The sequence below is a fragment of the Trachymyrmex septentrionalis genome, unplaced genomic scaffold, assembly GCF_001594115.1.
Source record: "Trachymyrmex septentrionalis isolate Tsep2-gDNA-1 unplaced genomic scaffold, Tsep1.0 scaffold18, whole genome shotgun sequence".
NCBI lineage: Eukaryota > Metazoa > Arthropoda > Insecta > Hymenoptera > Formicidae > Trachymyrmex > Trachymyrmex septentrionalis.
In genome coordinates this window covers 116,205-133,719 of record NW_017304969.1, presented here as the reverse complement: position 1 = coordinate 133,719, position 17,515 = coordinate 116,205, and the positions used below count along the sequence as shown (strand labels likewise).

Genomic DNA, 17,515 nt, shown 5'->3' with positions numbered 1-17,515 from the left:
TATGTTGTCCGCGTCATCCACGTCGTTTATTACCAAACATCAGGCCATCCTTGTGTAGGTAAACGCCGTACACGCGATCTATGCCGCTCTCTTTATCTCGCGCTCCCTTCAGGACGGCCTCGACGTACTTTTGACCCAGCGCACAGTGGGATGAAATCGTAAAAAGCTGGCCATTTGCCGAAAATCGAAGGTTCTAGTTTAACGCTGCAATGTGTCCCGACCGTTTCTAGGAACCCCAAAGTACAAAGAAAACCGGTTTTCAAGCGCTACATGCCGCACAGCATTGCATAGGGCCATTCGAAAGTTGACCGTTGGAGGAGACGCGTCGAGAACGAAAACATGTGCAGTTCCGACCGAAAAGTGAAAGTGTGTGCATTTCTCGATAAAAGTAGATATTGAAAAGTCGCTATATGGATTCTTCTCAGCAAGGTATGTAGAATTTAACGAAAAATTATAATTTCTTAATTACTAACCAGTAAATATTTATAAATAATTAAGTGAACCTATGTTTTTGTCATTTATATGCAAAAAATTTAGTAAACATTGATGAAAAAGTTTACCACTCGACTTCACTCGATCAATGGATGACACGGGAAATTGTTTAATAACCCCTGAACTTTGAATTCGCGAAGGAATTAGCTGCAACAACCTGCAACCCCGCTGTTTACATTACTTGGTTTATAAACATGCATAAATATGCAAAATATAAAAAAAGAACATGTATGTTAAATGACTAAAAATTGATTCCATTTTAATGAATGTTGCTGAAAATGGTTACTTGGGGGTTTTTGAGGTCGCTGATTACGAATCTGATGATATTTTTTTCAAAAACGAAATGGGGGATTCAATATGGCGGAAAAAATTTTGAAATGTCGATAAATCTTTATGTATGTTGTTAATCAAGAAGATATATCTGATTTTTAGGTTTTCGGGGTCGCTGAATTCGAATCTGACAATTTTATTTTGAAAAACAAAATGGCGGATCCAATATGGCGGCCAAACATTTTAAAAAATTGATAAATATTTACCAAATCATTACTGGGGGGTTTTCGGGGTCGCTATTTACGAATCAGACTATCGATTAAAAAAGTGAATTGAGTGTATAACCTAAATAATAAAATTTCAAGAATATATAATTAATTTTTTAAAAATCAATATATGGCAAAAATGGATAATTTTTTAATTATTTCTATAATGAGTAATGTAATATTGATTTTTTTTCAGAAATGAGGTCTAACGAGAAGATATCCATTCAGAGAAGTGAACTATTCATCATTCTGAAAGACTTATTGAACAACGAACTAACAAAAACTCTTGAAGTAGTGGAAAACTACGTTTCCAAAAAAGCGAATCGGAAATATTATTTATCGGAAGAAGAGAAGAAAAGTGTGTCCTATTTGTTGTATCGATTTCGCACTTTATGGAAAGAATCGGCGAGAACAGAGAGCAGATTTAGAGCAAAAAATCAGGAATGGTTAAATGGTTCCATTGTGTTCAATGATCAAAAAGCATCCGGTGAAACAAATACTGAAAAAAGACATTCGAAAAGCTTCGCGGAATGCAGTGACAGATCAAAACGTAGAAGAACCCAACAACTGCGACAAGAGTACGGTGCTGAGGAACTCGCATTCGCAACTCAGATGAGCCTTCGATCAGCAGGACAAGTTGACGCAGCGCACGTGGTTAAAAGGGTCTCGGAGGGGAGTCCATCTAAAGCATCATCGTACAGATCGTCGGAAGGCCAGGTCAAAGAGAGAACATTGACGCCTGAAGAAGCATTGTCTGTTTTCATTGAAGCGAATTTTTCCAAGCGGCAGTATTTAGTTGTAAGGTCAGGTTGTACAATGGTCAATTCGAAAGCTTATCCTTCTTATGTCATCGTCGCAGAAGCAAAGAAAATGTGTTACCCTGACAAAGAATCAATCACAATCACTGAAACATGTGGTTCTATAAGTCTTCAATCCTTACTGAATCATACTGTTAAGCGTATTTTAAATCTGCGAACAAATGACATTTTAAACTTGAAAGACGATGTTTTGTTAAACTTGAATTTAATCTGCAAGTGGGGCTGTGACGGAACGTCGGGGCAAAGTGTCTATAAGCAAAAGTTTTCCAGTAATGACGATGCAGTAACAGATAGTAGTATATTTTTTACATCACTAGTACCTTTGCGATTGTTGCACATTGCAGAGGATGGTACAGAAATGATCATATGGCAAAATCCCCGACCTTCTTCCTCACGGTTTTGCAGACCAATTAAAGTAGAGTATTTAAAAGAAACACCGGAAACAACCAGAAACGAAGTGAAATATGTCGAAGACCAAGTGGAAAATCTTGTTCCGTTTAACGAATATTTTCGCGGGAAGAATATTAAGGTGCGTTACAGTTTATCACTGACAATGGTGGACGGTAAAGTTTGCAACGCACTGTCGGAAACTGACTCAGCACAACGTTGTTATTTGTGTAACGCAACCTCCAAAGACTTCAATGATATTAATATGATGGTTGGACTTGATATAAATGAGACAAATTTAGAATTTGGCATATCTTCGTTACATGCTTGGATCCGATGTTTCGAGTGTTGCTTACATTTGTCATACAAACTAGATATCAAAAAATGGCAAGCGAGGGGTGCGAACGTTAAAAAAATTGTTGAGAAAAGAAAGGCTGATACACAGAAAGCCTTCAAGGAAAAATTAGGCCTAATTGTTGACCAACCGAAGCAAGGGGGCAGTTCAAACGACGGCAACACTGCTCGTCGCTTTTTTCAAGAGGCTGCAACTTCCTCTGAAATTACTAATATAGATGTTCGTTTGATCAGGAGATTTCATGTAATTCTACAATTGATCTCATCAAACTATGACATCGATATTAGTAAATACGAGAAGTTCGCCTTTGAAACAGCTGAGCTGTTTGTGGATTTGTATCCATGGTATCCGATGCCAACAACTATCCATAAACTATTGATACATGGTCCTTTAATAATAGCTTCGGCTTTGTTGCCAATTGGCCAAATGTCTGAGGAAGCGCAGGAAGCTAGTAATAAGTTAATAAAAAAATATCGTCGAGATTTTTCGAGAAAACATAGCCGCAAAGCGACAATGACCGATGTATTTCATCGACTATTGCTTAGCTCCGATCCCTTTGTATCAAGCGTTCGAAAAATTCCAAAAAAACAAAAGAAATCACTGTTATATGAAGCACGGCAAATGATCATAAATGATTCAGATACAGAAAGCGAAGTAGAAATTTCAGATGTTACACATGAAAGCGATTTTGAAGTTGACAGCGATTGATATATCAATTTTATTATAATAATATATAATAATGATATATATATTAAGTAGGAATAAAAAATATTGATGTGTCACTTCCAACTTGTATTTCTTTTTCATAAAACCTTTCCTTGAACAAAATTTCAAATTTAGATCGCTATACTGCAGCAGCAATTTTATTTTCTAGAAAAATATTGTCACATTTGAAGCCCCAAAAACCCCCGAGTAACGAGTTTCAAGCAATTCGGATCAATTTTTAATTTTTTCATCCGCCATATTGAATCCGCCATTTTGTTTTAAAAAAAAATGTCAGATTCGAATTCAGCGACCCCAAAAACCCCCGAGTAAAGATTTTTGAGACGATTTTTCAATGTTACATGCTCATGTCCACCTTTTTCGATTTTTATCCCTATGCAGCGGGCCCAAACCAGCTCGTAACGCCTCTCGACCTTCCGACGTTTGCAGCTGATTTTGAACATTCGTCGCTAGCGAGTCTTCCATCATTTCGAAAACGTTCTCCAACGACTCTATCGTCGGTACGATTTTGGTACGCGGGGTGATTAGGTTATTGGTTGTACATCATCGTGCGATCGATCATTGGATTATGCAGAGTCGTGGAACACTCAAACGTCTCGCTCGCTTCTTCTCTCTTTTCTTGTTTCTCTTCCTCCTTCTTCTCATGTTTATGGGCAGACGCTGTATCTTCGTCGCGCGACTTTTTCTTTGTCGCGCGCACGCCGGGGCTGTCAGCGAAAAGTCACAGCGGCTCGATAAGAGGTTTAAAATGTCTGTTCAACGTGATGCCTTTATCGATTCTATCGGTCTTCAGAGCGCGATGTTTCTTGCGGATCGATTCGCTCGTATTCTCGATCGCCCTCGCGATTTTTTCCCGCTCGCTCACATCTGCCATGTTCGTCTCCGATTAAGTATCGACAGCGACTGGTCGGTACGGTATCGCGAACTCGTTAAATCCTTTTCTGTATTATCCATTTGTAAGCGCACTGTCTTTGTCTATTACTACAAATCCATATTTTTGTTGCCAATAGACGCGGTACAACGCGCAAAATTCGTCGTAGGACATGTCGGTATTCACATGATCATTGTAAACGCGTTTTAAGTTGGTACCGTCCTGTTTGAACAGGATCAGAAGGTTCGCATTGTCGCGTATCAGAGTTTAGGTATCCTCGCATACGTCTGACAGAGATAGAAGCAGTCAACGTTCGCATAGCGACCCATCGAAAAGTATTCTCTCACCGCATCCTGCTTATCGCATGCCACGTCATCAAAGATAAAAATAGAATTTGAGCGCGCTTCACTCGGTGGAACAACGTCGCTGTTGTTGGAGAATGTAAAGTAGTCGATTTCGTCGATAGACGTAAACAAATTTTAGAGATATCAATACTTTGGCTGTTTTCGCCAACGTTTTTGGAACGATTTCGAATAGACGTACACGTTCTCGAAACGTACACCATTCAGGCTCTCGAATAAGTTTATGAGAACGTGGTTGGTTTTACCGCAATTCGACGGGCCTCAAATGATCGCGCGTATAGTACTCGGCAGCATTTCGCCGTGCTTGCGCTTCTCCGCGCTCCCATTATTCGCGATTCCGCGTCACAATTCGTGACGCGTATCGTCAGTGGTTGCAGCACGAATTTCATGCTCACACTACAGGCTGTGCGCTCGAACGACTATTTAAAGACGTGTGCTCTCGAACGACTATTTGAAGACGTGCGAATCCCGCGAATCGCGCAGTAGCAAAATGTATTTTGCGCTGAGTCGTCCTTCCGATATTCGAAACTTGAGCGCCGAGCAGTTACAATATATACCGAAGGTCGTGCTCTTACGCGTGTACGGCGATTACATCGAACACGTCTGGGACCAGCTTCCGGAACACGTGAAGGCAGATTCGGAGGTTCGAACCTATCGACCTATCGTCGGTGCGACGAGCACTACAATCAGCCGTGGCAGCGAACGCACATCGACGGTCCCGCACCTAAGATAAAGGACTGTAACGAATCGGACGAAACAGCGTCGGGCGATAGTCTGTTGAATCGAGCGGTAAACGCGCTTCCTTTCGAGTTATATACGAGTATTCCGGGCTACAGTTTTGCGGCCCAGGCACTCGACTTGTGAAGCGATTAGCCAGAGATGACGCGGGCATAAATCCGCTGGACGCGGCGTGTCGAGAACACGACATTGCGTATTTGCACAGCAACGATCTCACTGATAGACACGCGGTAGACAATATACTAACCGAGAAGGCGCGAAAACGCATTATCGCGAATGATTCGGCTCTGAGCGAGAGAGCCGCTGCTGCTGCCGTCTGGGCAGCGATGAAAGCCAAGACCAAGATCGGCATGGGCATGAAATCAAAGAAGAAGATGGCGACGACGAAGAAAAAAACGATGAAAAAACGGATACTTCCAACGGCGAAACGAGGTGGTGCGTTACCGTTTCTGCCAATGTTGGGCGCGCTCGGATCCTTGATCGGCAGAGCGGCCAGCGTGGCGAAAGCGGTAAACGACAACAAAGCCGCGCGACGTCAAATCCGGACGAATCCTGTTCCGTGGAACAGGGCCGCGGACTGTATCTCACTCCATACAAATACGGACGCGGATTGTATCTCGGCCCGTACAAACATGGACAGGGTACAGCTGCAAAGAAAAAAAAAAGAGATGATAAAAATGCCGTCTGGCGCAACTACCAATGCAATTAAACGAGCTCGCGAGACGTATGCGCATATCATACTTTAGAGGCGTTTTCATGCGTAACGCGTTACCGACGAGCGGTGCCCGTCGAAACGAAAGCGGTATCGTGAATCTGGACGATGCGACGGGGCCTGGTACTCACTGGGTAGCGTACGCGAAGAGGAACAACCGCGTCGTATACTTTGACAGTTTCGGTAATCTTCGACCTCCTAAGGAACGTCCTATCAGACGTACGATCAGAGCTTCTGCGGACAGATGTGCCTGCGGTTTCTACAAACGGTAGACGCGCGTGAATTTAAAAAGCTCTGTGAGATGCTGTGAAATCTCAGTATTAGTCGAACACCGTCATGTCGCTGACGCTTACGCTGAGCGGGAAGAGCACCGTCCTCGCGGCGAACTACTTCCCCATAGATTTGAGTGACGGCGATCACGAGCTCGGTCTGGCGATTTTTGAGACTTTTCACACGATACCGAACGTGAATAAATCGAACAACAAATTTTATTTTGCCAAAGATGATGCGGAAATTACAATTCCCGAAGATTCGTACGAAGTGCGAGACATAAATGAATTTCTGAAACGCGCGATTTTACGGAAATGTCCTCACCGCGACGCGCTTGAAACCGCTGACGTAGTGCGCGGTGACAATAAGAACAATGACGCCGATGATGATAACGGTGAGGGTGGAGAATACCCGATTACTCTCCGCGCAAACTACAACACGATGAGATGCGAGATTAAATGTGCGTACAGAATAAATTTTGACAAGCCCAACAGCATTGGATCGCTGCTGGGATTCTCTTCGAAGCGTATAATGCGACCGCGAAAATGGCACGAATCGGACATGTCGATCAACATAATGAACGTAAACGTTATCCGCGGGTGCGTACAGCAACGGCAAAAGCGCGCACACGATACACGAATTTTCACCGAGCGTGCCGCCAGGATATAAGATATCGGAAAGGCCGGCGCAGATCATTTACCTACCGATCATCGCACGGAGCATTACGGATCTAACGATACGCGTCGTCAACCAGAACGGATGATTACTCGATTTTCGAGGAGAAGAGATCACCGTTAGATTGCACGTACGACGTCTGCAGTGATAACGTGAGCGTGAGATGCTCGTGTTGAACGGAACAAAGCGCACGCAGAGAGATAACGTATTTTTTACAAGGCCAACGACGTCACAGCTCGATAACACTCGCTCATCCAACTGCATTAGGAAGAAGAAGAAGAAGCTCAGCGCGTCGAACGTTACATTTTTGAAGTCTTTGGGATTCGCGGTGCGCAACATTTGAGATGACTGATATCCTAAACATTAAAGACGAACCGATCTTCGACGATCGCATCGTCAAGATTGAGACTCACGCGTACAACCCGTTCGCCAATACAACGTTCGGGTACAGCGACGAGATAAGAATACTCATACAGTAATAGGATCTATACACATTGCCGTACGAAAGCTTTCTATACATCGAGGGAAAACTGACGAAGAACAAAGTAGTCCAGGGTGCTAACGTGTCATTGGAAAATAATTGCGTTGCGTTTATATTCGATGAGATCCGATATGAACTCAATGGTGTGGAGATTGATCGTAACAGAAACGTGGGCATAACTAGCATGATCAAAAACTATGTAACAGTGTCATTCGACAGAAGCGTGATTCTGCGGAATGCAGGCTAAGATGCGCAGACTACTGCGGCCGGATACTTTAATTTCTGTGTACCGCTCTACGTACTGCTGGGATTTTGCGAAAATTACAGACGTGTGGTGATCAACGCTCGTCACGAATTGATTTTAATACGAGCGCGCAACGACAGCAATTGTCTGACGAGAGATTCGGCGACAGAGCCGACGCTCGAATTATTCAAAGTACAGTGGCGAATGTCGCACGTGTTATTGAGCGAGATAAATAAGCTGTCGATGCTGCGCGCTTTGGAGAGCGGACGATATCTGAGCATGGCTTTTCGCTCTTGGGATCTGTACGAGTTTCCGCTCTTGCAGAGCAAAACCAAGCATTTGTGGGCCATCAAGACGACTAGTCAGCTCGAGAAGCCGCGCTACGTCATTTTCGCTATGCAAACTGGTCGAAAAAATATCATGTCTGAGGATGCAAGTCGAGTCGACCACTGCAAATTAACCAATGCTAAACTCTATTTGAATACGGAATGTTATTCGTACGATGATTTTGAATCTAGATTTTGATAAAAACAGATGTGCGATTCTGTACGACTTTTACACGCGTTTCTGCAAGGACTACTATGGATACGAGTATCTCGAGCCGAGTCTCACCTTTACAACTTTTTTACGTAATGGCCCGTTCATGATCATCGATTGCTCTCGACAGAACGAATCGGTCAAGAGTGGCACCGTGGACGTGCGATTAGACTTTGAATGTAAGGAGAACGTGCCCGCAAAAACAACAGCCTATTGTCTCATCATACACGATCGTGTGGTTCAGTATAATCCGTTGACCAACGTTGTGTGCAAAATCACCTAAATGTACCTCCGACACGATATAAAATCTACGATACGCCGCAATCGATCGCAGTATTCTTGACAACATGTCTATGCTAACGTTCGTGGATCTGCAAGGATTCATCGTTAACAAGAAATTTATCGTGAAGAAAGTGGCGGTGCTGAAACAGGGGACCGTTCTCACGCATTATATTTTTACGAGTCCCATGGAAATTTTTGACAAGATCCGACAGGTCTTGCGCTTCCTGGTTGAGTGCTTATCACTATGGATTGCGATGGGAGGACGGGATGGTTTCGTACAACGAGGCGAAATGTCTGATCACGACAGCTATATTTGAAGATGATGCTATCGTGTACGTTAAGGGACGCGAGAAACGAACGTGGCAACGGAACTTGCTTCTGGACGATGAGCGAGAACGCATGTACATCGATACCTTGGATGCAGTTTACGAAGACATCGAATCTTTAACTAATCTGGATGTTACTAATACTATGCGATGTGGGCAACATGTTAAGAATTGTGCATTACAAAATGTATTAAAAATATATAATTGGTGGTTGCAAAAGAATTTTTTAAATAAAAATATGTTAACGTATTTATTACATATTTCTTTTTTCCCTTCCTTTATAATACATGTACCTGTATAAACGTACGTATAAACGTACTTATGTATAAACGTATATGTATAAACGTATATGTATAAACGTATATGTATAAACATATATGTATAAACGTACGTATAAATGTATGTATGTACGTATAAACGTATATGTATAAACGTATGTATGTATAATATGTATAAGCTTGTGACAAAAAATATGTAGAAAGACGTGGTAAAACATGTCGCGACACGTTTGAAATTCTTGGAAAAAGTGGGGAGGACCTGTCTCCCTTCTTCGATTCCAGAAGTGTTACCATATACGTCACAATTTACGCGGATGCAATCAGTCTTGCGATACCCGCTTGTACGAACGGTTAAAAAAAAATGTACTTCGCCAAAGAGAGCAACGCATCGTACGACGTGAAGAATGAATATAACATGTAAGTTTCAACATTCTATACACAAAAGAAAGGTTTTTTTAACATTATGTATATATGTATGTATGCAGTCCGCAGCATCGTGTGATGTGTTTACTGAGCAAACGTTACGATCTGACGAATACGGGCTATAAATTTTTGGAAATTGGAATCAACGTTGGCCCATCGAGTTACGTGGAGATCGTCCTGAGAGATCATCGCGGACACGAACTGCCGCTGTCTCTCGAAACCTGAAAGAGTTTTCTCTACGAGCAGCGATGGAATATTTACAAAATGCTTCGAAACGAATACAAGGATAATTTTATAAGTATTGGACCGCTAATCGTCAGAGTTTGTACGCTGAACGATGCTACGCTCGTACGTCTCGATTCTTCGTCTGTATGCATTACGATGACCGAAACGACGCTACGTCGTATGTTTGACTTTGACGGGTGTATCGATGTAACGTTCGAACGATTAGCCCGATTCGTCGATACGGTTGATGCAAAGTATACGCGATTCTCCAATACGTCTGAGAACGCCATACGCGACAGCGACTTCTTCAATGGATGTTAACTCATCGATTGCGAGCTATTAGCTTCAGTTTTTAATACGTACGAAAAAAACATGATGTAACAAGAGGCGAATAAAAAATTTTCATCCACATCATTATATATGTACTTTATTTTTTAGTCTCCATCCATCCATTCTATATCTCGACGCGCTAATAAAAACCGTATTGAAAAAAACTGCGTCATAAAAAAGAGGATTCATTTCTTCTATCCTTTCTTCACTCATATCACGTTATGCGCTCCAACATCGTCGTGCACGCTCTATCGCCTACAAAACATACTACGTTATAATATCAGTCACGTTATTAATCTGGCACATGCCAGATAATAATTGTATCATGTAAAGCGTCGTGCACGCTCTATCTTTCTCTAACGTGCGAACCCTTGTTATCTATGCATTTTTTTAAGTGGACGCGGGGCCCGCAGCAGCGGCGGCGGCGGCGGATGAAAAAAAATAAGAAACGCATTGTTTATGTGGGTCCTATTACAACGATGCCGCCGGAACTTCCCGCGCCTTCCCCCTCTATCGCGCCTTCCTCCGCCCGCGCCTACGAGTATCCCCCCCGCGCCTACGAATACCCCCCGCGCCTGCGAATACCCCCCGCGCCTCGCGCTTCCCTCTAGCCCCATGGGTTAGAACCCTCCCTATACAACTACTGACATATATTATTATGCGCACTATTTGGCAACATCGCAATGTATCAAAATTACATTCATGATGTTATCGCGAAATATGTCGAAGTATTAAAATGTCCATAAAAAAATCTTTTATTACACTAATAAAGCTGTCGTATATTGGCGCTTGCTTTCTCTTGTTTGTGTTAGTTGAACAATTCCATATGCATTTCTGAAGAAATGTGATAGAGGGGATGAAACTTAGAAAGAGCTCGGGCAATGTCGTGCATCAATCGTTCAGACGGTCCGCTACTGCAACGCTTTCCAAGCATGTACGATTTTATGAGATTTTACGTTCCTATTCAAGATGAAGAGTTTTATAAACAGTAAGTTTTTATTTTATAAATTTTTTTATACCTTTTTTATAGTTTGTTTATCTGTTTTCCTTCTATCTCTAATTATATATATATTACTTTCTTCTGCAGAGCATCTTCTTGTAATAAATCCCGTTATACACATTGGGAAGAAGATTTACACTCCTATAACTTACAAATATCTGGTTGTCGGAATCGTCGTGAGACTTATATCTTTTGTGGAAATTGCAATTGGTGACAACCAAGATAACAACATAATCTTATCTCGTGCAATGTGGTAGGCTTTCATTGGAAGACATGCGGATATTGAGCGATTCGTGCACAATCAATCGCATCTTCATCATTATCGATCCAAGATCTTGTGATAGAAATCGTAAAAATGCATGATGTGAATGTGGTCAAATTAACACTGCGCGAAATATGTCTGTATATGAAGCCGTCAACCGTGCTCTTCATGTTCAAACTCAAACATTGCGTCGAGAACGTATACTTTAAGCTGTGTCAGTATACGCATATCATCAATGAAAAATTTAAATATTTTATAATACTTTTAGGTGAAAATTGTATCATCGATAAATGTGATGCTGTAGATTTTTTGTGCAAAATTTATAATAAAAAATCAAATATAAAGTGTGAATTAATAGTTTATACTTTAGATAATATTGTAAACAGTGTGAAAAGTAAATGTACATTTTATTGCTAATCGAAAGAGCAGGTGCTTAAAATTTGATTTGAAATTAATTAAATTAAATTAAATTAAATATAAGTCCCTACTTATATAAATATTGTAAGAACTATATAATAAGAGCTATATATATTGTAAAATTACGTTATATATAAAAGTAAACATATATTAAATAGTTATTTAATATTTATTATTTAAAATAAGTTATTGTTAATTTTCCATGTTAATTTTCCATCTGGTTCGCGAAGGGTTAATACTATTAAGTATCAATTATAGGTTGTAGCTATGAAAAAAACTGAAACATTATATTTAGAAATGTATATTCGTATATTCAAATAAACAAAATGATTAAAATATTTTTTATTTAAATACTATTTGAAACGTTTATTTTAAATACATATTTCTTACTTTATATTTTAAGTAAGTTTTCCGAAATCTATTTTTTATTTAAAATAAGAAGCCTTCAAAAACCTATTTAAAATAAAAGACAAGTTATTTTTATATTTTAAATAAAAGTTATTCTATATTTTAAATAAATAAATGCATTTTCGGGTCTTATTTCTTATTTTATATTTTAAATAATTTCTTGTGATCTATTCCTTAATATTTCTTTAATATTTCTTTAATATTTTAAGTTTTTAGAACTTATTTTTTATTTTTTATTTCAAATAAGTCATACCAATGATTTTATCGACTCCTACAATTGTATATTTTAAATAAGTTTCTGGAACTTATTTTACTTTTTATTTTAAATAAGTCGTATCAGTTATTTTATCGAATTCTACTTTTAAAACATTTCTAACGAAATCTCATAAAACATTGTTTTCTTTTTACCATTGCACTTATATAATATGCTTCCGCAATTAATTGTCTGTTAAATATTATTAAGTTGTTTAGAAAATTCTTTTCAAATTTTGTTAACTCAAAATTATATACAAAATATATTTATTTATTGCGAAGTTTTCGACTTTGTTGTGAAAGCTCAAAGTTTTCCTTAAAAATTTTTTTAAGTGTTTTTAAAAAGTGTTAGGAATAAAAGAGTTTTTCAGAGAAAGATTGTAAGAAGTCTTATTCAGTCAAAACGGACTTGACGACGAAGGTTGTGCGGATAACAAGTTTTGTTTAGACAAAAGACAGAACGGTTGTCATGGCATGAATACAATAAACGCGCGTAGCGACAAACAGAACATTAAATACAAAGATGCCGATAACTAATCGTCTGTAGCTTGCATATCAGTTATCCGCCGGGCGCCACACTTGATTGGACAAGCAACTATCCATCAATCTTCCACTTTGCGATGTCCTATCCCATAATGTTCAGACATCGATTATGTGAGATTCGTTTTAATCCTTTGGTAAACATGTCCGCAGGATTTTCGTTGGATGGTACATACGATACAACCAGTTGGCCATCCTCTACTTTCTCTCTCACAATATGGTAGGCAATGTCGATGTGTTTCGTCCTGTTCTTTTCAATTCTATTTCTGGAGAAATCTATTGCTGCTCGATTGTCACAGAACATTTGACAACCTGTGAATAAAGAAGAAAGTTTTAGTTCCGACAAAAACATATTTAACCACACTATTTCTTTGATTCCGGTCGACAGGGCCACATATTCTGCTTCCATTGTGGAAGTTGATATGCCAGTCTGTTTCGTTGATCTCCAATGAATGAGATTTCCTCCTAGTATGACTGCAACACCGGTGTATGAATGTCGGTCATCTTGATCTCCCGCCCAGTCTGCGTCGCAATAAACTTGGATTCCTTTTTTGTTTCCAGCTTTGTATGTCAATCCTAGGTTCTTGGTCTTACTCAAGTATCGCAGGATGTGTTTCGCTTGATTCCATTGTGACCTCCCTGGATTGGAATTATATTGTGACAATTTTGAAACTGCAAAAGCAATGTCTGGCCTCGTGTTCTGAGCCAGATACATCAATGATCCTATTAACTCTCTATATGGTACATGCGACATGTCTTCTTTTTCGCTTGGTGTTTTTGGGCAATCTTCTTTACTCAGTTTTATTCCTGGATTCAAGGGGGTTGATGCAGGTCTACTCTCTCGCATGTTATATCTCTCAAGTAGTGATTCAATGTACTTTTCCTGTGTTAATTTCACAGTATCGGGCTGCCCCCAGTCAAGCTTCACACCTAACGCGAAGTGTATCTCTCCTAAATCTTTGACCTCATATTTCCTTGTTATGGTTTTTACCACTTCAGTAATCGAGTTTGACTTTCTCGAAAATAGGAATATATCATCTACGTATATTATTGCTATTAGCCTATGTTCCTTATGATACGTACAGTTTGAAGATTTGAGTCTTTTAAAACCTATTTCGATCAGAAAGGTGTCTAATTCTTCGTTCCAGTTTCTTCCTGATTGTTTTAGTCCATAGATAGGACGCAGCAGTCTCGCCACTTCTCCTTTTTCAGCGTTTATGAAAGGAGGTAACTCCATGTATATCTCTTCTCGCAGGTTTCCGTAAAGATACGCATATTTTACATCTACGTGTCTGGTGTGCCACTGATATTCTACTGATAGAGCTGAAAGTAATCTAATTACTGAAAAAATTTACCACAGGTGAATACGTTTCGCTATAATCAATTTCCTTTCGTTGTGTGAAACCTCGCGCCACTAATCTAGCTTTGTACCTCGTAATCTTACCTTCGGCATTTGTTTTCAGTTTGAATACCCACTTGCATCCTACGCAATTCTTTCCTTCAGGCAGCTGAGTAATCTCCCAGGTTTTTCGTTGTTCTAAGCTGTCTATCTCTTCTTTGATTGCGTGCTTCCACTGTTTAGATTGCGGTGATGCCAGCGCTTCATTGATGTCTTGCGGCTCCCTGACTTCTATTAGGTTTACTTCTATGTCGCTTGCTTCCGTCGATGCTTCCTCTTCTTCACATATGCGTTGTATTTCTTTAGGCTTCCCTTTTCTTCCGTAAGGATTACGAGTTTTCTTTTTGGGTCTGCCCCTCCTCGGAGTTTCCGTCGATTCTCGTTCTTCTGCCATCTCTCTTTCTGAAAAATCTCCCAATTCTGCATCTGTTCTTTTCTGCGATTTTGGTGGACTTTTCTTCTTATAACTTATTTGCTTTTGTGCAGGCTCCATTTCTTCTGTTGTCGAGTCGTCTTCATCGTTTGGCCAAACTTCATTATATTTAAATTTCTGTGGTACTTCTTTATAGATCCACTCGTATCCTATTTTATCTTCAGCAAACTTAACATGCTTTGTTACGATGACATCTCCCTTCTGTGGACACCATAGTCGATATCCTCTTGTTTGCGTGGCGTAGCCGACGAATATACATTCTGCTGCTTTATCGTCCAGTTTCTTTCGCCTTTGGTCTGGTAATCTTGCATAGGCAAGACAGCCATAAGCCTTTAAGTGACGTACGCTTGGAATCTTATCGGTCCACACGGTGAATGGGATTTGATCACTAATTGTTGAGTGACATACTCTGTTTTTGATATATGCTGCTGTAGTAACTGCTTCGGCCCAAAACTTTGGAGGTAGATGTGCTGATTTGAGCATTGATCTCGTCAGATCCAATAGGGTCCTGTTTATCCTCTCAGCTACCCCGTTCATCTGAGGCGTTTCTACATTTGATTTTTCATGTTTAATGCCTGCAGATCTGAAAAATTCTGATAATTCTTTGTTGCAGAATTCTAATCCATTATCTGTTCGGAATCTCTTCACTTTTCTGTCTTGTTCACGTTCTATTCTAGCAATGTAGTTTTTTACACAGCTTTTAACTTCTTGTTTGGAACTTATACACATGACCGTAACATTTCGCGAGAAATCATCCGTGAATGTTATAAAATACCTGCTACCGCCTATTGATTTCACGGGCATAGGACCACACAAATCCGAATAGATTAGTTCACATACTTCTCTCGATTGTCTTGATTTTAAGGTAGCGCATGCGGTCTTCGTTGCCTTTCCTATGCAGCATGCTTCACATGTGTGTCTGTCCATCTTCGTGTCGTCCAAACCGATAACACGATTTGCTTCCGCTAATTTCTTTATTGTGCTATTGCCGACGTGACAGAACCTATGATGCCACAGATCAATTTCTAATGCACAAGATTCCTTCGTAAGCTCTCGTGGTGCTTCAGGGTCCAACTCGACATCTAATACATATAAATCACTTCGCCTATATGCTTCGCATACTACTCGTTTGGTAGCGACATTTCTAATTTTTACTTTACCGTTCCGTATTAGTAACTCTTTCCCTTTTCGCTCCATTTGTGAGACTGACATTAAATTCTTTCTTATATTAGGAACATAATAAACATCTCGCAGGACTATATTTCTTTCTACATTTGCAACGGTCGTTTTTAGAAATATATCGCCCATACCTTTTGCTCGTAGCGTCGCTCCATTCTGTTTATTTGGATCCGCAGCGGTATTAATTATCTCTGAATCTACCCTTTTAAAATTGGTGAACCACTCTCGTTGTTTACACACGTGATGTGTACTTCCACTATCCAAAATCCATGTATCTTTGATGTCGACATTATACAAAGACATGAGAAGTGCATCATATTTCTTTTCTTGTTTGACACCAGGTTTCTTATGAAATCCGTTCTTCTTTAATCGGCAATCTCTTGCAATGTGACCAATTTTCCTGCAATTAAAACAAGTGAGTGACTTATATTTCTCGTTACCTGTTGTCTTTTTTTCTTCGTTTCTTTTGTTCATCACCAACGCCTCTTTTGACGAATCTGTTTTAACGTCGAATCTGGATTGACGTCTGTCGTATTCAGCTAATAAAACTCTTGTTATTTCCGCCGACGTAAATCTGTCGTCTGGCAAACTCGCTAGAGCCATATTTAAATTCTCGTAATCGTCTGGAAGTCCAGTTAGTATCGCATATGCAAGGTCTTCATCTTTTACTTCGGCGTTTGCATCTCTGAGGTTGGTGGCGGCAACCTTCGCTCTGGCAGTATATGCAGACATGTGCTCATCGCCTTTCATTTGTAGATGATAGAAAGCCTTTTTCAATTGCATAATCCTTACTCTTGATTTGGGCTCGTGAATTTGTTCAAGCGTTTGCCATGCTTCGTGTGCACTTTTGCAATCCTCTATGTGTATCTGTTGGTCTATTTCTAAGCTCAAGCCTATAGTCGCTAATGCCTTGTCGTCATTTGATTGATGCAATTTTTTATCGGCCGCAGTAGCTGTATCACTTAGTGTGATTTCACCGAGTGCATAACTTAGTAGTCCCCTACCTTTTAGAAGCCACTTTATTTCAGTTTTCCATGTCCGGTAATTTCTGTCGGACAGCTTCTCGACTACGTTATCACTTCTATTGTCCGTATGACTCATCTTTCAATATTGCTTCTATAGTTTTTTGAGTGTCTCTTCTTATGCTCTTTTCTTTTATATTTCTGAACGTCCTGGGCCCATAACCATTTGTTAGGAATAAAAGAGTTTTTTAGAGAAAGATTGTAAGAAATCTTATTCAGTCAAAACGGACTTGACGACGAAGGTTGTGCGGATAACAAGTTTTGTTTAGACAAAAGACAGAACGGTTGTCATGGCATGAATACAATAAACGCGCGTAGCGACACACAGAACATTAAATACAAAGATGCCGATAACTAATCGTCTGTAGCTTGCATATCAGTTATCCGCCGGGCGCCACACTTGATTGGACAAGCAACTATCCATCAAAAAGTGTCTACGATTTTTTCTGAATTACTTGCAGGTTAAGTAAAAAGGAACATTCTAATTCGCATAACTGCGTTACAAATTATCGTACCGCAATTAAAAATACAGATTTAT

The 17,515-nt window shown here is 40.0% G+C and overlaps 1 protein-coding gene across 1 annotated transcript; it reads left to right on the top strand.

The window, feature by feature from the left end:
- The first annotated feature begins 416 nt into the window (after positions 1–416).
- LOC108746585 lies at positions 417–3,296 on the top strand. The gene is made up of 2 exons (XM_018483442.1): positions 417–429; positions 1,225–3,296. The coding sequence occupies exon 2, from the start codon at positions 1,227–1,229 to the stop codon at positions 3,294–3,296; it is 2,070 nt and encodes a 689-aa protein (XP_018338944.1). The 5' UTR covers positions 417–429; positions 1,225–1,226.
- Positions 3,297–17,515: the final 14,219 nt, after the last annotated feature.